Here is a 25,795-nt window from a genome sequence, read left to right as displayed (position 1 = left end):
TACTTTATTATGATCATATATTTCTAAGTTTACTGTAAAACCCATAAAAACTTTAAAAACAAAGAATTTTGTGTCAAAATTAAAAATAAATACGAGTAACTTTAGAAAATTTTATTTTATTACTGTAAGTTTTTTATAGTTGACGTGTTTAAGTTATATTATTTAATAAAAATTTAGGAAAAATATATAAAAATCATTCTTTAAAGAGCATTGTTGCAACTTACCCCTGTTGCAACTAGCTCTGGTCTCCTCTACATTAATTTAAAGCAAGCAAAAAATCCAAGTGTAGTATTAGGAAAATCCAAAGTTCATTTTGTGTTGTAGCCAAGGTAACACAGGTTTGCAAAAATGCTAGCCTATTGATAAAGAAGGGTTGTGAATCAGGTCAACAAATATTTGCTGTTCTATTGTAACTTGTATTACTTGCAGTTGTGTCAAACCAAATGCTTTTAAGATTCACTTAAATGCTTGGCTACTTATGAATGAACTTAACTACCTACTGTCCCAGGAAATCATCATTTCCTTAAAAGCATCTTACGTATTTTTATTAATTAATGATGAAACCAGATTCAAAAATTAGTGGATAATCACATCTCTCACATAGCAAGTAGTCATAATATGTAAGTTGTTTTTATCAATGACCATTGAAGCTAAGATTGTTGAAGTGCTGCATTAGTTTGGTTCTATGCTGAATTAAAGAGTGAATTGTCATAAGTGCATAATGTTTTGACACTATAATTGATAGTTGATTAATGTCCAGGTAGAATGCTGTGATTGATTGACAAGCAATGGGTTTTTTTGATTGAATTGAAGTATTATTATTAGAATTGTTGTCTAAAGTTTAATTTGTATTTTTATCTAAAATTTTATGTAATTTTTATAAAGTTCAATAATTTTTATCATCTAAAAGTTGAGTCAGTAAATAAGATATGCTTACATTGTTGTCATTGACATTTAAGGGATCTTGCTGTTCTATAAGGAAATTTTATCTCTATTTATCTTGATGCAACAGTTTCATTTATCATCACAAAATGTGTATTTATTTTGATAATAAATTTTTTTTTATAGATAACCTGAGTAGGTTAGGAATAAAATAAGCTTTCTTTTTTAAATTAAGTTCATCTTTAAAAAAAGTGCTACTGTGAGCTTTGGTATAGTGTCTTGATTCAGATGGGTTTTAAAAAAAGTGAAGTGGTAAAAGTGATTCTTTCTGTTATAATTTATAATTATGTTATAATTTGTTTATTGATTATTTTTAGTTATTTTACTGCCATTTTTGACAAACATTTCAAAAGCAGATTGAAATATATTTTGAATTTATTTTATAAAAATATATTATATAAATTTTTTATATATTATATAAATGTTTTATTCAAATCATTTGATATATAGTGTATAAATATTATAAATAAATTTATTATACATAAATATTTATGTATATTTGTAGAATCAATCATAGTCTTCTGAAAACTCTTCATAAGCTTTATAGTTCACAATCATAGGTGTAGAATTTATTCATATCATATCATTTATTGCAAATATCTGCAATATTTTTAACAAAATTTAGCAAAATGATATATTTATATGGGTTTTTCCATAAAGTACAAATACTCATAGTGGGAAAAGGGTTCTGCATATAGCATACAAAACGGTATGGGGAGAGGGATTCAATATAAAAGTATGTATGCACTAATTAAAAAAAATATTTTTAAGTAATGTTTGTTCTTCTAAATTATCACAACTATAAAATACTTGTTAACAACAAAATGTTTTTGAATAAAGAACACCTTTTTTTGAAAAAAAATAAAACCATGGCTGTCACTATGAGGTGACAGTTTTGAATGTACTTTGCTTTAAAATGGAAAAGATAACCAATAAAAAAGTTAATTTTTAGACTAAAGATTGTAGTTTGCCAACATAAAATGTGCTTATACATTGGGAAAGGAGGTGAAAGTGTCCCCAATGCCCACACATCTCACCCCTGATAGCACTGGTACTGAGTAAAGTAAATTTATTTATTTTACCATGAAAAAAAAAATACTGTGGGTGTGTGCACCTACTAAAACAAGTTTTTTTTAACAACAAAAAACTTTTATTAGAATGTGACTCAAACTCATAATTTTTTGCATATGAATATATTGCACAATACACTTGGCTACACTAACTTCTTGAAGCTCAAGTAAATTAAGTTAATATAAATATTTTAGGTGCTTATATCTAAAATATATATATTCAAGATTAGGATCCAGTGCTGGAACCAAAGCATTTGTCTTCGTCCATAAAGTAACAACTATCTTAGGGGTATGGGAATCAAAAAGAGTACAATAAAATAAAGGGAAATAGGTATGATCAATTATATAAATACATGCACTGTAATTGGAATAAAATTTATTTATTTATTTTTTAAATTATTTTTTAATTAAAGGAGGATTTAATTAGAGTGTATGTAATTTTATAACTGGTTCTACCCACTCCCCTACTTTACTATTTTGTGCACTTTTTGCAGATTTCACTTACCCTAAGTGTGTCAGTACTTTATGTATGACCCCAAAAGCTTTGGTATAGACTTGAGAATTGCCATCATTAGCCATTAACTGTCACTAAAAATCAATTTATTTTTAGCCAACCATGAAATTATCTTAGCCAACTATGAAAATAAGTTGTGACAACTAGCGACATAACTAAATAAATTATTATTTGTTTACATTATTTTATTGTTAAATTAAAATTGGCTATTGTTATATAATACATATCATATGCTTGGTAATGTGGTAAATCCCAATATTTTATTTATCTAACTGCATGTCTAGGTCTGCTCTTCAAAATCTTTATACTTCGGTTAAACAAAGAGTTTTAAAAGTTCTTTCATCCTGTGCAAGTGGAACTTTGATGAGGGATAGTTGGACTACAGGCACAATTGTTTACCATAATTTTTAAAATTTTCACATTGGCTGTCCAACCTCAAGGGAAAACTTTTTTGTTTTATAATACTAGTGATGGTGCAGGTAATATGAATCAATCCAAGCTGTTAGGTCATAAATGTATAACATGCTCTGCATATGATATTCACCTGTTGTTAACGCAGTTCTTTAAAAAATACCAGATGAAATAGTCCTCTTAATCAAATGGAATAGTTCTCTTGAAATGATTGAATCTATCTAAGATCTAAAAATTTATATGACATTGTTAAAAAAAATTGAAAAGTATGTTTTTTAAAGTATGATTTATGTTTTCTTCCAAAAGATTTGGAACTAGTGCACCAATCTCCGTTTTAAGAACTGACTCTACTTGTTAGCGAAGGGTCACCAAACATGTCTTCCACTCATGATCATTAAGATTAAAAATTCCTGCATTGCATAAGTGACAGATTCGTTAGCAATGTAAAAAGTTAGTTTAAAAATCCATTAAAGAATGGCTAATTATCACTAGTTTAGTTCAATTAGCCTGTTGTTTTGATCCAGCAATTCATGATGTTGTGTTGATGAAGGAAAAATGTCAAACTTTTTAAAAACAGCTACAATGAAATAAAAACTTCAATATTTAGTTCTAATATTTTACCCAAAAAGCATTTAGCAAAATCTATGAATGTAAAGAGCAATTTATCTGTATCAGCGTTGAGAAAGTCAGTATAGTAAAAGTATGACAAGATTTTTTAAAGCATCAACTTTCTTGAAGTGAGAGAGATTAAAATTATTGAGGCGAGAGAGATTAAAATTAAAATTATTACGTCAAGTCTGGAAGATTTGCTAAATGATAGTACTGGCTTGCAAGCGGAATTTAATCTTTATTTTAGCATTCATGAGAAACCAGCAGCTATGCAGTTTGGAAACAGAAAGCTGAAAATTTTTCAAAATTTGCATCCATAGCAAGGGATAAACTATTTTTTACCTTTAACTTTAATCCAAGATTTATTACAAGTGAAAAGAGTAATAAATAAAATAGTATGGTTAAGATAAAAATATAGAAGATTCTATTTATGGATAAAAAGTAATGATTCTTTTTTTATAATTTTTTTTAGTATTATAATCATTAATCAATATTTTATAAAAGATAAAATAATTCATATTTTTCTTGAATTTCATGTTCATTATTATAAACAATTTCTATTGCTCTAGGTTTTTCAACAATAGGGTAATTATCCATGATAATCCCCTATTGTTGGTCTATGACCTATGTCAAGTATTAAATTGAGAGATTATTCAATAGACATATTGATACGAATTTTTTAAGAGGCAATGCTTGCTTTTTGCATTGCTTCACAGTTTTGATAATTAAGATTTTAAAAAAGTGTTTTTTTAAAACATTTGTTCAAGACTTATCAGTTAATGTTGAATTGCATTAACAGAAATTAAAACCTAAGTAGCGTTTCTTATTTTATACAATATTAAGTGAGCTAACCAGCCATGAAAATTAGGCAGCTAGCCAGCGACAAAAATATTGACTAGCAAGTATTAGCTAGTTAGCCAGCCATGAAATCATTTTAGCCAGCGAATGTAACATTTCATGGCTAGGAGTCTACTTAGGTGATGACAATGGGTCCTAATTATAAAGAATTCTTTTGAAATATATGTACAAATAATAGTTATACAAATTTAATTTACTCTTTAAGTTTTTAAATTTATGTACTTTATGAATGACATCTAAGTATATGCATCTTTATTCTGCTTTTTTTTTCTTGCATCATAATTTATAATTTATAATATAATTATTAAAATTGTGAAGCTTTGTTTAATTGTTGTAAAATTAAAATAATTATATCATGTTATGTTATATGTTTCAGTGCTCCACAGTGAAACAGTAGTTTCTCAATATCAGTTGTGAAACTGTTTTTGAGAAATTAATGTAGTTGCATGGAAACAATAAGAGTGCAAATAAAAGTTTAATTACAGAGGCTCTTCAAAAATACCTTAATAACAACAAGTTTAAAATCAGTTAACAACATTGTTTATAATGCTATATTTTAGATGGACTTTGGGCAATGTCAGCTGTAGGAGAACATAATCAGCTACTGCTACCACAAGTGACATACTATGGTGGAAATATTGACATTTATTTTTCTGCTTATGCAGTTGATACGTTAAACAGTGTTGGTATGAAACGCTTTTTTAATAAATTTTTATATAATATATTTACATATCGTCACAACCATTTTACAATAGCCTTAATCATTTTTTCATGCCATGAGAAATTAAAAAAAAAAAGAAAAAAAAATCGCCATTTTTCTTATACATTATGTTAAAAAAAAAAAAAAAGTTTTTGATTAATTTAAGATATTATCTTAAATTAATTAAAAAATACTTTTTATTGTTTGTTTTATTGTGATGTAAGAGAAAAAATAGCAATTTTTTTTTAATATCTCACAACATGAAAAAATGGTTAAGGGAATGGTAAAATGATTATATAATATATATATATATATATATACATATATATATATATATACATATATATATATATATATATATATATATATATATATATATATATATATATATATATATATATATATATATATATATATATATATATATATATATATATATATATTATACAATGCGTTTTATGATTAGTTGAGAGAGTTAAGGGCTAGGATACTTTCAAAATAAAGTATTTAGTGATATTGAATCTTTTAAACCTACGTAAAAACCAGCAGAAACTGACTGAAAACTGCCCTAATAGTTTTATTACTTTAAAAAGAGTTAGACAAAAGTGTCTTAACTCTTTTTAAAGTAATAAAACACTGTTTAGCATCAGCTGTAGACACAGGTGTGACCAAAACAATCTCTATCAACTTTGATACTTTAAAAAATGTTTCAACCAGGTTATTTTCATGCATAATTGGGATAGGGCATTAATTGTGCTGATATCACTAAAAACAGCATTTTCAACATAACGGTTAATTCTGACATCAACTTAACTTCACTTAGTATTAGTTAGTTATTTTAATATTTTATATATGATTCTGAGGGAAATGTTGTATATTAAAATTGAAATTTTTCGGATCCAAAATTGGTTTTCGGATCCCAATGATGAGAAATGTTTAGCCAATAAACTGTCAATTTTGTTCATGTTAATTCATCTTATTAATGAACCTAAATTATTGATAAATAAGATAACTTTAAACTATATTGTAACTATGACTTTGGCATAATTTAAAAGCAAACTTTATCAACAGTAGTTTAGTCATAAAGGGCTTCTTAATTACTAATCGATAAAATAATAAAGAATGTAACATTACATATACATTGAACTCTCTGATAGGTTCACATAAAGTTTTCTGAGAATGGCGAAAGGGTCAACAAAAACAAAAAAGATACTTTTACAACATTGAAAAATTTTTAAACATGTTTTTAAAATATTTTTTTCATGATACAACACATATTTTACTTAATTAAATCCATAATTCTTAAATACAACATTTACAATGTCAGTTTTAAGTAATAGTAAACTTCACAAGACTATTTACATTGTCAAAGATGCTTTAACGATTTCATGTAACTAAAGATAAAAACTTAACATCTATTTGTAAGCATACATAACAGTACTTAAATGTTTATATAGCTTCAGTTATTTGGCTTCAGCTTTAACCCAAAGAAAAAAAACATTTCAATAAAATATTTTGATTATTTTATTTCTATGGTAATGGTAAATGTCAAACATTTTAAAATAATCTAAACTTTGTATATTTTTTTAATTAGTGCCTCTTTGGAAGTATCAATTATTGAAACTGTATTAAGAAATGCAACAGTACCATCAGTGGTACAGTTTTTGTGATTGAAAAAAAAATGTTCTTTATATCTTCTGTTGTTTAAGTTGTTTGTACCTTCGTTGTATCAAACTAATAATAATATTGATTAATTTTAAATTATTTCTTGAAAACCCAGTTGCATATTTTTGCTGATAAAAAATTCTCTAAAACTTATGATTGATGCTTATCATCATGGTTGAAATTGGCTCTGCTTCAGCGCTGATCTAATTGGCAACTTAAAAGGTAGAACGACTCAATTGTCACCAAACAATGTAAACAATTTTCAATAGCTGATTCATTATGCCGCAGAATATAATACATAAGCTATTTAGAAAAAATAAATTTCAGCAATCCCTCATTGAGAATAGAAAAAGAATTTCAAAAGTACAAACAGTTTGTAGCTCTTATTATATTTGTAGAAATGACTAAGCTTTCTCATATCACAATATATTTATATACAATATATACTTGCTAAATATTGCCATACACTTGCGATACATTTGTTCGATTAATACACATTAATATGGCTGAGCCACTATAAATTAAAAAAAAATAAAACAATATATGCCTGAAAATGTAGTTAACTAACAAAAGTTATAAAATATACAAGAATGTTGATTATAAAAGAAATGCAAAACTTTTTCATGATATTTTAAAATCAATTTACTAAACTGTTCAATTTCCCCAGAATTTCTAAACTTATAGTTTTATTCTTTTTACCATTATTATTTCTGCTATAATTATAGGATAAAATAACTTGTCCTAGAAAATTATTGTCCTAGAAAATATAGAAAATGTTCCTGAAAATTAATATAAATTAGTTCTTTTTTACCTAACTGTATCTCTTTAAATGTTTATATCAAACCAACATTTATACCAGTAATTTCTGTTACATTATTTTAAATATCATGTTTTTGCCATGTTCCTATTCCTGTTAATTTATACTCCTAATAACTACATGGTAAATTTTATATCTACATATCTAGGTGAAGAAACCACTATTAACACTGTTAATATTTTTATATTAACACTGTTAATATTGTAATATTAAAACTGTTAATATTGTATTATTAACACTGTTAATATTCACAGTAAAATTGCAATATTAACAAATGTATGATGTTTACAACATTATTTTTACAAATAAATGTTTACATATAATGTTATAAAGTTTCCTAATATTACTGTACCTTATTGAGTCAACAAAACTTCTGTTTTTTTGCAGCAGTAAAATCTTCACTCTTTAAATCAAGAATTAAAAATGGTGGATGAAATTTTACAGCTTAGTGATGTTTTTAAACTTCTTTTTTTCTCGGGCCAGTTTAGTGAGGCCCTGCGGTGCGCTTTTTTGTCCCACCTGAAAGCGCGATAAATTCTTTGTGCGCATCAAAAATTATATTACTACAAACAAATTAAATAGGGCCAGTGAAATCGGCCCAGCCGTTATTCGCAATGAATTAAAACAACGCTACAGTACTTTAAATAAATTGCAAATAAACATATTACTTAAAAAATAAAATAATTTAAAATCAGAACTAAACTAGAACTATTTATTTTTATAAAACCTGTCTGCAAATAGTTTAGGCTAATAGTTGCATATTTACATATATATAAATACATATTTACATTAACAAATACTTTATTTTAAATAAATCTTGGTGGGGCCGGGCCCCTATGGCCCCTATTGACAAGCCGCCACTGTATATATATATATATATATATTATATATATATATATATATATATATATATATATATATATATATATATATATATATATATATATATATATATATATATATATATATATATATATATATATATATATATATATATATATATATATACACATATACACAGTGGCTTGCCATATTATTAGACTTAACAAGAAAAAAACAAAGTTACATAGTAAATATGATAAATAAAAATCAATATTTTTTCAAGAACAAATACATATATTTAACAGATAATAATAGAAAATAATTTAAAAAAATCATGAAAGAATTATATAGGTATTATTTTGGATGATGTCCCTTTGCTGCAATTATGCTTTGTATGCTTGTCGTGGTATACTGGCCATTTCCCCTGTGGTATTAGTCTATAATTATGAATTTCCTTATACTGATCTTGTCTCATTGTCCCTTTTCCTATATGCAGCCTTCCAGTACATTAAAAATTATATACCAACCACACCATGACAGATGTAGGATGCTTTACAGTTGACACAATGCAATCTGAGTGAAGTTTTTCTCCCACTCTTCTTCTAACAAAGATTTGTCACTCATGACCTGAAAAATGCTCTCATCTGAAAAATAAACCTAAAATATTCACAAAGGTTTAAAAAGATACCAAAATCAAGTTAAACTTTACCATTAAAGATTTTTATTCAGCATTACTTTTTTCTAGTCATCCTCTGTTAAATTTTTACATTTTTTTGCCTAGTCTAGACGTTTCTTCACCATTATGGGTGTTAACTTTGGTTTACGTACTGGCCGACATGAAGTTAAACCACATTCTTTAAGATGTCTCTGGACTGTATGTTGGGAAATATCAATTCCTTGTTCATTGCCAATCTTGGTCAATAAGTTGACAAGGTGTTTTCTTTGTTGTAGACAAGTATCCCTGATTTTTCTGTCAGTCCTGGGTGTTGTTAACCTTTTTCTGCCACAAGCGCCTTTACAAGCAGGTTGTAAAGGTATGTCAAAATGAATTTTTTGCTCCACTCTCTTCACTGTGCTTTGAGGAATATTGAGCATCTCAGTTATCTTATACTGTGACATGCTTGTATTTTTTAATAATCCAGGAATTTCACCTAGTTTTCATGGAGAAATATCACATGCCCTCCCCTTTGCTAAAAAAAGAAGGTAATATTTAATAAGATTGTGTACTTATCCATAAAAAAAAATATATTTTTTTAAAAATATGTGAGTATTAAGATATACCTTATTTAGATTTTTTTATTTATTTATTATTAAGATAAATCTATTATTAAGATAAATTTATTAAGGTATATATAGATATATACCTACCATATTAAGATATACCTACATACCCTAGTGATTAATAAAATATAATTGTTAGTCACAAAATAATCTTCACAACGAGGTATTACAATAACTTTGTTTGTAGAAAGAAACACTTCATACAACGGTTCTATACAACATCCTGTTCAAACTGACAACATATGGTAAAAATGACAATAAAAGGTATGAACAATGTTGCTATTAATGAAATAACATCTTTCAGAGCATTCCCAAAGTAAAAAGTAATGAAAGAGAAAAAGATTAAATGAGGAACAAAGATTTTTAGTGGTTTATTAGTTTTTTTTACAAAGTCTAATAATATGGCAAGCCTATATATATATATATATATATATATATATATATATATATATATATATATATATATATATATATATATATATATATATATATATATATATATATATATATATATATATATATATATATATATATATATATATATATATATATATATATATATATATATATATATATATATATATATTTATATATATATATATATATATATATATATATATATATATATATATATATATATATATATATATATATGTTAATTAAGTTCAACTTTATTTTTAACATATATATATATTATATATATATATATATATATATATATATATATATATATATATATATTTATATATATATATATATATATTATATATATATATATATATTATATATATATATATATATATATATATATATATTATATATATATATATAGTATATATATATATATGTATATATATTTATATTACTCGGTCTTTAGAAGTAATCATGACCGCTCAAATGGTCATTTTAGTAGTGGTCAAGGGTGGTCCTGAGGTTTCCTGATATTTTTCAATTAGATGGGACATGTTGTATGCCTAAATATAGGTAATTGTGGTCAGGGAATTTGAAACTGGGCATATTCGGTCTTCAAGAGTGGTCAGATCGCTCAGGGGATCATTTTAGGGGTGGTCAAGGGTGGTCATGGAATATTTGGATGCCTTTTTCGATTGTATGGTACATGCTGTATGTCTAAATATAGGTACCTGATATCAGGAATAATAAATCTGGCCATATTTGGTCTCCATGAGTGATTATAATCGCACAGGTAGGTCATGGGTTGTCAAGATATTTTCGTGATTTTTATTTTTTTTATGTACTTAACTTCTTTGATATTGTAAATATAAATAAATGATGTTCAATAAAGTTGAACTTAATTAACATATATATATATATATATATATATATATATATATATATATATATATATATATATATATATATATATATATATATATATATATATACATATATATATATATATATATATATATATATATATATATATATATATATATATATATATATATGTATATATATATATGTATATATATATATATATATATATATATATATATATATATATATATATATATATATATATATATATATATATATATATATATATAATATATATATAAAAATCTAATTGATGAAATATATCATACATTAATACATCCAGAGCCCCTTGGCCTCCTCAAGGTTGATTAGAGTCTTTGACTCCTTATTCTGGACACCTTAGTAATATAGCTGCAAAGCATTTTCATCATAAGATCATAATTTGTTTGTGGTCTGGAGAATTTCATTGTGTAGTGCTCTCTGTTGTTTTAGTCTAAAACATTAATATTAGACTATTTTTTACAATTAAATTACTGTTTTTCCATTTTATGGGTGTTATTTAAATGAACAAAACACATTCCACACATAAAAAGTACAATTTTCTAGATGAAAATGGCATTTTAGAAAAGTTATTTAGACTACATTAAAACTGAAAATTGATGTAATTTTCTCACTTTCAACACAACGAGAAATTAAAATAATTTTTTTCTCATAAACAAGGTAATTTTAACTTACAAGCTAATTTCAACTTGTTTCTCCGCGCAGCGGCCTTGTTTGTCAAGGTTTGTGTTTCGGAGTTATAGAGTTGAGAGAGGGTTATAACCGCTATTAAGTAACCTCCTCATCTGTAGTGGCTTTATCGGCCTTGAGGAGGTGAATAACAACAACAACAACAAAAAAAAAACTCTTTACTAAACTAAACTCTTCTTTTTACATAAATAAAAGCTTTTTGCATACATAAATACGAATAATAAATATTCTCTTCAGTGACAGATCCAGCATTTTTTGGTTTGAGATAGCTAACCTCCAGAGATGAAGCAAACTCCAAATATTTGTATGTTTATACTTATGTCAAATAATGATTCTTCGCAAAAAATTCCAATGATTGGAGGCTGGGAACAAATAAGTCCTAAAATTTTGTCACCCCCTCCATCACTATCCACCCCAAATGTGAGGGCAGCAAATTTATAAAATAATTCTTGTACTATTTTCAACTAGACTTATATTCATTGATAAATTTTAAGTTTCATAGTATTATCTCTTAGCATTCAAAAATTATGACTATATAAAGTTTAAACCACCCTCAATTTGAGGGGGTTATAAGTTTTATTTGGTCATGATTTTTGAACGCTAAGAGATAATACTATGATACTTAAAATTTATTGATGAATATAAGTCTAGTTGGGAATAGTAAAAAAAATATTTTATCAACTTGTCCTCATGTTTGGTGTAAAGGAGGGATGAAATTTTGGGGTATATTTGTTCCCAACCTCCAAATCCTTATTTGTTCCCTCCTCTTTCATAAAATGTTCCATAACTTTTTACAATAACATTAAAAGTGCTATTAAAAAAAAGATTTTAACAAGATTTTAATGATTGCATATAATGAGCCCATGTTGTTTTTCAGCAATTAAGCTACGTAAATTTAAGTAAATTGTTTTCTTATCTTTGGTTAATTTTTGTTTAGCTTTACTTATGGCTGATGATGATGAGATTGGTCGATAAATTATTTGATTTTTTTTTTGTTGCCTTTTTTTGGAATTGATGTAATGTTCATTTATCTCCATAAATGTTGAGTTGTACCAGAATTGTATGCATTCTCAGATTTTTCAAATATAAGTAGAAATGTCATTGATTCCAGATGATTGGTTTTTGACTAATAAATCTAGTTTTATTTTGACATTAGATTGTGAAAAGATTATTGACAAATTTAAAGTGTGTTTCATCTGTTTTTGATAATGAATCTTTTATTGTTTCTTTTCTTTGATTTGTTGGTTTGCTACATACTTCATAGTCTTGTTTAGTTAGGCAATTAGCCATGGCTATGTTTGTTGCTATGTTTATGTTGTCAGTGTTAATGATGAAATTTTACTTATTTTTTACTAACTTTTTACTAAAATTTTCTAACATTTTAATTGTATTCAGTTGAAAGTTTTTTGTGATTAGATGGCTTTAAAATTGACTTCATAAAAAATTTTAATTTTTCTTTTGACTAGTTGCTTTTTTGATATTTTTATTGTGTCATTTAATAGATTTTTATTTATTAGAGTTCATATAGGTTTTTGCTGTATGAATATTGATTAGATTTCTACAAATATTCACTATACTTTTTGGGTTTTTTTATTAAGTTTTTTGTACCTGTTGATGCTGTTGAATATTTTGTTTAGATTTGAATAATCACTTTTTTGATAAATTTTAGTAATTTTTTTAATTATTTGTATGGTTTGCAAGTCTTTTTGGTAAAAGTCCTAAGTAAGAGTTGAATAAAGGTATTTTTTTACCCATAGAGATTTTGGATCATTTATGTTATGTAGATTTTATTTGAATCATGTGTAAATACTAGATCAATGATGTTGTGATTAAGAATTGGTTATACCACTAATTGATCTAAGAAATTTGAATTGAGAATGTTTAAAAATTCAATACAGATTGGCTTGACCCTCCGCTTATGTCGGAGTAGTTAAAATCACCTGTTAATAAAATACTTTCCTGTTAACTTTTTATCAACTAGTTGGGTAGTAGTTATGGAATTGTTAATTAAAGTATTTATTGTGGTGATTTTAGTGCGGATTCAACAGATTAGAATATTTTCTGCTTTAAGTTAGATTTCACGCTAATTAGACTCAATTATAGAGTTATTTAAATATTTGAAATGTATTTCTAGTTATGAAACATTATTTCTTATGTAAATCACTACACATCCATTCTTTTTGAAAATAACAGATTTAATCAAACCAGGATTTAGCTTTTTATATGATTTGTTGGTTGGTTTTCTTCAGCCAGCATCAAATGAAATCCCATTTGTTGTTTAGAGAGGTTGCAATGGAATAGCTGCATTTTAATTTTTTTAGCATACAAATTCCTAAACTGAGTAAGTAATGTTTAGATTTTAAATCCATTTAAGTTCACTTAAACAGATTCCCAAATACTTTTTTTTTTTAATTGTAGTGTTCATTGTAACATTGTCATTCTAGCAATTTTTTTAGCAATGATTAAGAGTACATTTTCTGCTTTTTCTGATTTTTCTTAGTTTATTTTTAAATAGTTGTTAATTTTCTTTGCTAATAACATTTTTAAAATTATCAGTATCTTTTAAGTTTTTCAAATTACTAATGATTAATTTTTTAACATCTTTATTGTCTAGTTTGATTAAGATTAGATCCGGTAGTTCTTCTGGTATTTTTTTTACTAATTAAATGTATTCTTCTTGTTGTATATTATAATAAGAGGATGGTTGCTTTTAGTATTTTTTTCAATGCTTTGTTTATTATTTTCTATAATTGTTTTTAAGATTTCATTAGTTGATACAGCAATACTACTTACAGTAATATTGTTTTCAACTATTTATGACTGTTTGTGGCTGTTCCTATGCTAAACCAAAAATATTTCTGGATATAGGAGCATTATTTAGCAAAATATAGCAATTAGTTTCTAGCACATATTCTATATAGTACGTATATATATAGTACGTATATGTATAGTACGTATATATATAGTACGTGTATATATATAGTACGTGTATATATAGTATGTGTATATATATATATATATATATATATATATATATATATATATATATATATATATATATATATATATATATATATATATATATATATGTATATATGCTACTACTATATACTACATAGTATGGTTAGGTACATTTTGATCACAATGCAATGTAAGATTTTATTAAAATTGAATATCATCTACTTAATTTTTTTTTGTTTTGTTAGCAATAACAATCCAGATTCTAGATTTGAATTCTTCTCAAGTTCAATCTACCAGTCAAATTTTAACAAAAAATTCTTGGAAAAGTTATGCTTTTTCTCTGCCAACGAATCAAATAGGAACTTCAGCATTTTCAGTAAGATAATTTCTTTTTGCTTTTTGTTTTCTTTAAATAAAATTTTGTATATAAAAAAAAATTATTTTTTTTTAATGAAAAGCCAATATCCTTAAAAATTTTTAAAATAACGGAAAGCCAATAATATTCAAAAAAAAAATTAATAATAATAATAAAAAATTATCTTTTAATAAAATAATAATGAAAGTAATTGAAAGTTTTAATTTGTCAAATTAACTTTTTTTTGTTAAATAACGCAATAAAATCTAAAACAAAAAACTAGGATGTCAAATAATTATTATTTTTGAATTTTTTATGTAATTTTGATTCTTTTGAGTTGACATAAATTTAAAATTTCTTATTTCATACTTGGGCTCTGTCAAATGTGCTAGGACCATATGGCATCATAACAAATATTTTTAAAAACATAACTTTTTCAATTTCAGTTTTATGATATAAAACACACATTGACGATTTTTCTTAACCCTAATATTTTTTTTTTTACTTTTTATTTACCTTTCTGAGGTTGATATGGGCTACTACAATTAAGGTGGCTAAATATTTAATTTTTATTATTAAACAACCCATTCACTATCCTATGACTCAAAACCAGTAATCTTGAGCAGAAAAAAGGCTTTTTAAAGAAACAATAATAGATATATTCTGCAAAATAAAAACTGAGTTTTGAGTTTTGCCATGGTAGTGATGTTGTCATAGAGCACTCGCTTTGTAACTTCGAATCTACTTTAGCCTGGTGATAATCAGGTAGGTAACAAAAAAGCTTATCGCTTTTTTTCGTTTTGTGTTTTGGAGATTAAGGGATTAAAAATAAAATGAACTACTTATTGAAACAGTTAAAAATAATTAAGTCAAATATTTTGTTGAGAAAACCCTAAGCATATAATTCTAGTTCAGGTCAGGTTCAGGATCATCACAACCACCCTGCTACTGGTATATGTAACCCAGTACTACCTGCCCCATACCCTGCTGCCTTGTAGGATGTGCTTTTTTAGGCAAAGGCTAGGAGAAACAAGCTCTGATATAAAAATCCGGTCTTGGGGCTCTTGGTTGAGTAAAGGCTAGAGATGTTGTCTCAATAAAAATATTTATTTTGGGCAGATGTCAACTGCATCTAGCTACTGTCTTGTAGAAGGCCTCCTAGACAAACCTTTGGGGGTGAGCAGAAAAATTATGGTTCGCAGACCTTAAATCATACTCGAACCCCTTTTTCATCTATTAGGTTGGTGTTGATGTAAATCTGTGTTTTATTGTTCCTGCCTACGATGTTGAATGCTGGATCTTCTTGACTCTTTTCAGGTTTTTGCTTGTGCCTCCTTGAAAGTGGCTATGCAACTCTTCCTGTTATCTCCTAATGATGGGACAGCTCTAAAACTCATTTTAATGACTAAAACTCATTTTAATGACTCTGAGGCTGGCTGGTTGTGAAATTTTCTCGAACTCTGTAGTAGCTTTCAGCGAGGCTGATTATGTCAACAACTTGCAAATAACAGAGTATTAACAGTGCCATATGCCATGTTGTGCATGGGTGGTGTCCCTATTAATACTTTTGGTATGCATTGTCGAGACCACCTAAGGAGCCCTTTGTTATGACTTGGGGTTAGTTAACAGGACTGAGACAATTGCATATCTTATTGCTTAAAAGCCCATGCTCTATCTATGAAAGAGTCAAGTTCTTTATAAACTTAAATCATGTCAAAAGTAAACCAAAATAATAAACATAAAAAACCTTCCCCACCACCTGTTTGAATATATATCTTTTACAAATATTCGTGGTCTGTGAAGCAACCTTCCATCAGTTGAGTCTTACCTCTTTCAAAATTTACCAGACTATCTTGCTCTTAGTGAGACCAATTTCAGATCTCAGTGTTGATTGGTGCTATCCTTTGATTCTCAAAAACTCCAATAGTCACATGCTTTGCTTGGGGGTATAGTCACCTATTTGTCATGAAATCAGGTTCAAATCCTTTGACCATTCTTTTATGTGTTCCCGCTTCGTGCCTCTTCACTCTATCACCTTTCTCTTTGTTCTTTATCATTCTCCTTCTTTCCAAGTCTATACTTTTTTAGGTTTCTCTTTCTCTTTAACTCTATTCTTTTTTTTTCCTAGTAACTTCCAACTTAAAAGTGCTTGCAGTCTTGTTGTGAGTGAATCAGAATAGGAAAAAACAAACAAACTATTTTTTACTCATTGTAGATGGCAATTTTTTTTGATTCATTTTTGTATGTGCCATTGTATCAAGTGCTTTTTTCTAAAATCTAAAATTAAATGGATATTTTACTCTGATAATCTTGAATAATGAAGTAATAGTTATATAAGTATAATATTAGAAGTTATAGGACTAATTGAAGAAGGTTACCTATTTATTATTTCTATTTGAATTAAGCAACAGCTTTTTTTTTATGGCAAAACCTTGTTTTTTATTTATAATGAATAATCGTGAATGCTTAGATGTTGCATCATACTCCTTGCAATACTTTTTGCAATACTCTTCGTAATTCATTGGAAACTCTTCAAGTAAAAATTATTCATTAAATAACATCCTACTAATGAAAATTACTGGATACAAATTACTTCGCACATTTAAATATCTTTAGTTCTAGTGATAGTTGATGGTTTAATGAAAAGGCATGATAAGGAAAATCTGTTTTTGAATAATCAAGAGCGTATATCTGCTTGTTAAAATTGTTTTGAAAATTTTTTCTATTAACATTCTGAAACAAAATAAATTTTATATAATAAATCAAGAAATAAGTTAAATAATGATGTCTATTGACTTTGAGATCGTTTTTTGTCATATTTTTAAGTTATTAAAAGATTGAGAGCTCATACAATGAGCACACCATATATTGTTAATTAGTTATATATCTGTATTAAGTTGTTATTTCTTTCACATTAGTTCAGATTGCAATTATTATACTTTAAGTTCTATTAATGGTAATTAAAAAAAAAAATTATCCTTACTATAATAAGATATACTGAAGATATAGGATTAAAAATTAACAGTGTTAATTCTGAATGGGTGCCGCCAATGTGGAGATCTTTTAATATTAGCTGTACTAAAAATGGTAACCTTTCCAGTTCAATTAAACACTTGTGTGGCCCAACTTGTACTATTGATTTTTGAGTGGATGTGCCACATTTATTAAAGAATATAAGAACATCTCTGTTATGTAATAAACATTTCATAATTACAGTTAAGATTCTAGAAAAATATAAACTTTCATCACCAATTATAGATTCAAAGCACTTGAACAAGCTTGTAGACTTTCAAGAAGGAATGGATTTAAAGTTTGCTTATAAACTTACATTTAAGCATCTTTATGAAAAACATTTCAACAAAATGAAAATATCAAGAGCAACATGTGTGAATCATGATTTAAGGTCGGCAAAAAAAATTGGTACATAGGTCTTACCATAAAACATAGAAACAAGGTCAGCAGTTTTTTGCTGACCTCAAACAATTTAAGGTCTGCAGTTAGGTCAACATTGCAGAATGCTGACCTAACTGCAATACCAATTATTAATTTGCAAAAAAAATTTTGCCTAGAAAAAAAGTTTGATTTTCTTATGACATCGCGATTTACACAAGATTGCTTAGACAATCTTTATTTACTGGTACGTGCAAAGCCAGTAATTCCTACAGCTCTTCAATTCAAAAATAACTTAAAACTTATTTGCGTTGCCCAGTTCTTGAAAAAATTGTCAAAGGGCAGTTATGATATAGATAAAAGGTAATTCTTATCAGGTTTTCTTGACATAGTTAATAGTAAGGTACACAAGCCACAACAGAAAGAGTGCATTGGTTTACCTAAAGATTGGTATAAATTTAATTTTAAGTAATGCTGAGCATAATTGTTTGTTTAATATTGCAGAGTACATAATTTCTAGAGTTGAAAAAAATTGAAAGAATTTGCACAATTTGTTTTGAATCTTTTGAAATTTGGTTATAAAAATAGATTAAATGTTGATTATACTAATTTAAATTTAATTTATATTAATTTAAATTGTTGATTATATGTTGATTATAGTTTGTTGCAGACAAAAAGCTCAAAGTCCTAAGTTTGTTTTTTGCTAACTAAAAAACATTTGCATTCTTTTTACAAATGGAGTTAATATTTAGATCATTTGAGCCATACCTTTTTCCCAAAACAATTGTAGTTCTATGCTTGTAGAGGAAATCCATTCTTGTGAAAAAATCAAAAATTTGGCTTTGTATCCTAATTGTCATCAAATTAAATCAAAGCTTGAAAACAGGTTTATTACATTCAGACTTAGAACATTTAGTCTTTAGAAAAAGCGTTTATAAGGGGTCGTCGATTAAGTACATATGACAAAAATTTTGAAATTTGACTCCATCCTTTCGCCTGTTGCCATGCGTACTTTTAAGTCCCCCACCCCTTAAAAAGTACGTATGCTTTTGAATTATACCCCCCTACCTTTTTTTTAAATAAAAAAGTTTACTGGAAAAAAAAAGGTGGAGGGGTTTAGCTTAGATACTTTATACGACGCCAAAGTCTTTGGTTTTGCCACAAGATTCCAATTTAAAAGACATATATGTCTTTAAATATGTATATACTAGCTGTCATAACCCGTAAAATATGAGTCTTGGTATATCTATTCCACACTGACCTTTTCTATACTTGTTCTTTACTTGAATATTTTTTAGTAAGCGGTAAAAAAAAAAAGCTATAGAAAAATTATACTTATTATATACTTTGAAAGTTATGAAAAAAAAGTTTCTTTTATAATTAAGTCGAAAAAACTTTAAATGTTTTGGTAGATGTTGCACCAATCGCTATTTATTAACGGATTGGATATTAGTACCAGTCTAAATAATATTTAGAATACCTATTTGAAATGTGTTAATTAAATACCATCAGTATAAAAGGTTTCAAAAAACATGAGATGACTTAAATATGTGAAATAACGAACTTACTATGACTCCGTATAATACTGGTCATGGTAAGTCTATTCCACACCGACCATTTTAATAATTTTGCTTCATTTCAATAATTTTTAAAAAAGAGCAAAATGTAAAAATCTTTGTTTTGAATTAACAAATAATGTTCCATACTTTATAACTTCTATTAAAAAAAAAAAAAAGTGGGGATGGACCTTTTTCTTTTTCTTTAACAAGTTTTTTTCAGACCATCTGCAGCTTATAAGAACTCTTGCCCCATTAATTTTAAAGAAAATTAAAGTTTGCATGTAAAATTTTTTTCCTATAAGAAAGAAGGTTGTCTCTTTAATGCGTCTCAACTAATTACTAAGCACATTAATAACTTGAGTATCTCTATCATGACATATGCACACAAATTTCTAAACAGTATTTTTATGTTTTTAGAAATTTTTAAAAGCGTTCTCATGTTTATAGAGATTTTAAAAATCTCTCCTATTTGTTTGTTAAAGTATATAATATCTTTATATATTAGCATATAATATCTTTAGGCCTGTAAAAGTTTATTTTTAATTCTAGAAAATTGGAAAAGATTTAAAAAAAAAAAAATTAAGTGTGTAAATGCAAGGATTTAAACCCCCACGCAAAGCAATTCAATTATTTTGACATGCTATAGTATCATCTTTCAACACTATTTAATAATCTATAACTCTATATTAAAAAAAAATAAAGAAAAGGGAGATGGGAAGAGCATTTGCCCTAAATTTAAGCCCACATCTTATGTGCCTTATGAGATGTGGACTCTTTCCTCTGTAATATGCTGAAAAAGCATTGTAAAATATATCTAAAATAAATTATAAAAAATTATGACATGATAAAATAAGTAAAATCATATCAACACTACAAACCAATTTACCTGTTGCTGATGTTTTTTCTAGAGCATTGTTAAAAATAGTCAAAATCTGTAAGAAAAGACATTTATTACAAAGACAATAAGCTATTACACAAAATAACAAAAGCATAAAAGCTATCAGTGCAAACAAATTTTGTAATTTGAACAGAAAATAAAATTATTCTTACCTTGATTGCAACAAACTTATTTCTTTTTAAACTATTAGCTAATGATCAACATAGAAAATTTTAAATAATTAAAGTTTACGATATTAAAATCATATTTTAACAGTAGACAAAGTAAACTAATAATAGTTGGTAGAGCACCAAAGTTAAACTAAAAAAAATAAAATGACTAAATTTGATATATTTCCAGTTAAACATGACAAATAATTCTACCATCATGAGATAATAAAGGTGAAATTAAAGAAACAATAAAATAATAAAAAAGAAGAATAAAACGTAAAATGTTTATTTTTTTTTAAAGATCCTTTTAATCAAAAAAATGTTTTCATGAATAGATAGGAACACATTAATATAGAACATACACAGTGAAAAAGTGATTAAGTTTTTTTTGCGAATTTATTGTAGGTTCTTATTAGTTACCCCCTAATTATTAGTTACCCACTAATTCAGTGGTTATTGTTGAATATTATGAAAATTATTAAATGCAATATTAAGTACTCACAAAATCTTAATTGACAATAAAATATTAGTCTGACATGGAGAATTATAAACACCCTCACAGCAGCAAATTATTTTAATATTTTGCATGTTCTGGTGACTGAAATTTTGATGGTGTTTAGTGTAGAAACAGAAAGTACACCTTTTCAACAAAATTTTTTTATAAATATAACTTAATATTAAAAAAAAAGAAAAGAAACTAAATTGGTATTTGTTTACGAACAAAATTTAACAAAAAAGGTTAATAAAAATATACATATTAAACTAAAAACATTTATTCAATTTAAACCTTCATTTTGTAGATGAAGTTAAGTATTTTCTTACTTCAACTCCACCCACATTAATCATAATTTCTCATTAAAGGAGAAAAGATTAACCCACATAAATCGGTTAATCTTTTCTCCTTTAATGAGAAGAAATATTTTCCCCTGTTCTGGGCCCACACCCTATGTGCACTATAGGATGTGAGCCCTTATTAACATCTTAATAGCGTACAAACACTTTATAAGAATAACCTAATAATAAAAAAAGTAATAATTGAAATAGCTGAATAATATTTTAGTTTCATACTTAATTATAAAACCTACAAATCATTTATTTACCAGTTACAGATAGGGGTGAGGGAGCAGCTATTAGAGTTGCTAGCAATTCCTATAGCTATAAGTTGTAGCTATAGGAATTGCTACAACTTTATTACTATAATAAATATCAAGAAAATACATGTAATCAAATTAAATATTAAATACAATTTAGGGCAATCAAACCATTAGTAAAATATCTCATAAAATAGAATAACACAATCATATTAGAAACAAATTAATTTTTTTCTAAATCAGTTTTAAAAATGAAGATAATTAGAAACTATAATTTACAATATGTTACAAGCTACGCCATAAAATTAAAATAACAAACAAAATATTGTTATTAAATTATAAAGATTTTGTTGAAAAAGTTTGTTGAATTAGAAACTAAAAAAAAAGCAAATGTAAATTTTAAAAGTAATTTTAAAAGATTTTTCAAAAGTAAATATAACTTGATAAAATCAAACCTGGATATCGCCACCATAAAATAACACTGGGCTAAATAATTAGGTTCATATAAAACACGATTGAATATCTAACATAAAATTATTTAAAACTAATAAAAAATAAAAAACAACTTACTTATATTTAAAATGAGTCTTTAGCTTCTATAAAATTAAAAATGAAGTCATCTTTAGCTCCTATAAAATTAACAGTTTGTCAAGAATCAATGCATCAACTACATAATAGAATATGTTTCATTCAGTATAACATTGAAAAATTAATTTTTAATAACTTTAAAATCAGAGTAGATTCAATAATTATATTATTTATGATGATCTTAATAGAAGATTCAAAGATAATTCAAGAAATACAAAAAAATCTACAATGCCTCATGCATTATCAGTTTATAGCATTTGAGTCGACTCTTCCAATATTATAAGAAGTATAATACTATTTTGATGGTTATCTAAATTCTGTTGCGCCCTCGGTTTAGAATGTTTACTGGGGTAGTGATAAAAGAGCTATAACACTTTAAATTTTCTTTATTACCCTAATATTACATAATTTTAACTTTTTATTATTTCTAAAAATTATGAATTCAATAAAATAGTTCATTTTAAATATAATATAAATTTTTTAATTATGTTTGTAATAAAAACATGTTATTTAAACCCCCTTACTGTGTTTAAAAAAGGTTTTGGTTGCCGTGTGGCAAGTTCAAATCATCAGCTTGCTCTTTTTTCAAAAAATTTTTTATTTAAAATGCAAAACAAAACAAATTTATAGCTCTATTTTTAAAAGATTTTTATTTTGTATTTTAGAATAATCAAAAAAAAAAAAAATAACTTCAACAATAGGATTTGAATTTCGGTGCTCTGGTTCAGAATGTTGGAGCGCTAACCGCTTGGTCACACAGGCTTATATACATTGGACATTTTAAAATTATTTAACAAACAAAAAACAAAGTAAAACAGAATCGATCGCTTAAGATCAAAATTTAAGATATCTTGTCGCAATGCAAGTAAACTGTAAAACTTGATAATAAATAATAAAATATTTAAAATTACATAATAAAATATATATTAAATAATAAAAAATTCTTTTGCATTCACTTTTGTTCAAAGATATTTGCATACACTTTTATTTGCATATTCATATAAAACTAAGTGCTGCAACTTTTACTTGCCATTACCTCAGTTGCAATGGCTGCTTAAAGTTTTGTGTCAAACATGCTCAAAAGGGCACTACTACTACTATTAAGTTCAGCATTATTATAAAGAGATATGCAAATATTTTTTTTACAGAGTTAAATTACATCGTCCATATGTGTTTGCTTGGCTCAGAGGGTAAAGCTATGGAATCTGGCGGCAGAGATCGGAGATCTTGTCTCAGTCGAATCGTAACATACTTTTTTTGTTTTATTGACGAATCAAATAAAAATAAACTTTACTTATAGTAGACATTTTTTTCAGGCACCCAGCTTTATTAAGTCCGTAAAAAACAAGTCTTATGCAAGATCAGTAATATTGAAAACAAAGCCCAAAACCAAGTGCCCAGGTTAGGCTACCAATACTTCTTAATTGAGCAGAGGAGGGGGAGGGGGGTGTTGAGGGCTCAGCAAACGTATTTAATTATCTTAGATAATTAAATACCTAATTAATCATTCTTTATTTTACATAATTACTTTATTAATGTAAGACAAAAATTTAAGTCTTTGGTCTTGAAATTGTTTGCGTAGGCCTCGGGCTTGAAACACTTAATCTTGACCTTGTAACATGTGGCCTTGGCCTTGTCCTTGGCCTTGTAACTTTTAGCCTTGGTCTTGGCTTTGACCTTGTAACATGTGACCTTGGCCTTGGCCTTGCTATATTTGGCCTTGTTAACAACTCTGTCCATTAGCCATGTCACTGCTAAAACGTGTTTTTTGCAGACTTAAAAAAGAGGTTGCCTGAAATACGCCTTACTCAGGGCTAGTATATAAAGAGTGGCATGTGTGTACATAGAGGGAAACTATACCCTCCACTCCCTTATACCATACATCTGGCAAACTAGGATCATTAGTCAGATGTTGGCAAACTAGGATCTTTAGTCAGAATTTTAACTTTTCTGTTGGTTAGCTGGTTAATTGTGATAAATTAGAAAAACGAAGTTCGTACATATAAATTAAACCCTCCCTTTCCCCCATACACTTTTGTACGCTACTTGAAGACCCCATCCCCCTTTATGAGCGTACGTACTTTATGGACGACCCCTTATGATAAAAGAAAAGAAATTAAAAAAGTTCTTATGCTCTTGGCAGCAAGAGTATGACAATGCATGCATTGGCATTGAAAGTTTAGGTTTAACCAAAGAATTAATTTAAATTGAATTGAAAGACTTTTGTCAAGAATAAACTATTGTTTAGTTACATACAAATTTGCCAAATAAAATGTTTTAATAAAAATTTTTAAAAACAAGTTTTTGTTTTAAATATTATTAAGTTTTATAGTTGTTTTTAATAGAATTCATTTATGCCACGCACCTATTTAACAAAAACATGGCTGTCATTTTCCGTATGTAAGCTCTCTGAGTATATAGGCTCTCTACAGTTCGGTCAGTTGATACCCATTGTTTGTATGTGATCAGTCAAATCAAAATTATTCTTTTTAATTGACATTTTCCAAGTTTCAAAGACTTCAAATTTACTTTATAAAGGCAGTTAGAACATAGATGAGACATGCAGCTTTGTCTATCTATATTACAAACACATATTTTCATCAAACCTTTGTAATATATTAAATGGCCATTAGGTAAAGCAGCGCACATCAATTTAGCATTTTGATGATAAAAACATATGCAAACTGATTGACTTCCACTACTGTTAACTGTAATGCACCACTTCAGCCTTAGTTCACAGAACTTGCTGAATACAACTTTGTGTTTAGGGTATAACTTCTTAAACTCAAGATAAAGTTCCTTTAAACAAAATTTTTTAATTTGCGTTTTTAAAAAAACATTAAATTTAATTAGTTTACTCAATTAAATCAATGCATTTTCTTATATTCTAACCTCAATTTTGTCAGTTTAAAAACCATAGACGAGCTACGAGCTGTTTTTTATCAGAAACTGTATATTTAACACCTTTACTATAGGTGTATATATATATATATATATATATATATATATATATATATATATATATATATATATATATATATATATATATATATATGTATATATATTATATATATATATATATATATATAT

At 26.5% G+C, this 25,795-nt stretch overlaps 1 protein-coding gene across 1 annotated transcript in view; it reads left to right on the top strand.

The window, feature by feature from the left end:
• Nucleotides 1–25,795, top strand: part of LOC136080362 (mucin-2-like) — a 200,982-nt gene that overhangs the window by 13,524 nt on the left and 161,663 nt on the right. The window contains 2 exon segments of the mRNA XM_065796978.1: nucleotides 4,965–5,090; nucleotides 14,921–15,051. Coding sequence (XP_065653050.1) covers nucleotides 4,965–5,090; nucleotides 14,921–15,051 — 257 coding nt within the window.

The sequence above is a fragment of the Hydra vulgaris genome, chromosome 05 (genome assembly GCF_038396675.1).
Source record: "Hydra vulgaris chromosome 05, alternate assembly HydraT2T_AEP".
Lineage (NCBI taxonomy): Eukaryota > Metazoa > Cnidaria > Hydrozoa > Anthoathecata > Hydridae > Hydra > Hydra vulgaris.
The sequence above is the reverse complement of the archived record's forward strand: the minus strand, read 5'-3'. Positions and strand labels throughout refer to the sequence as shown.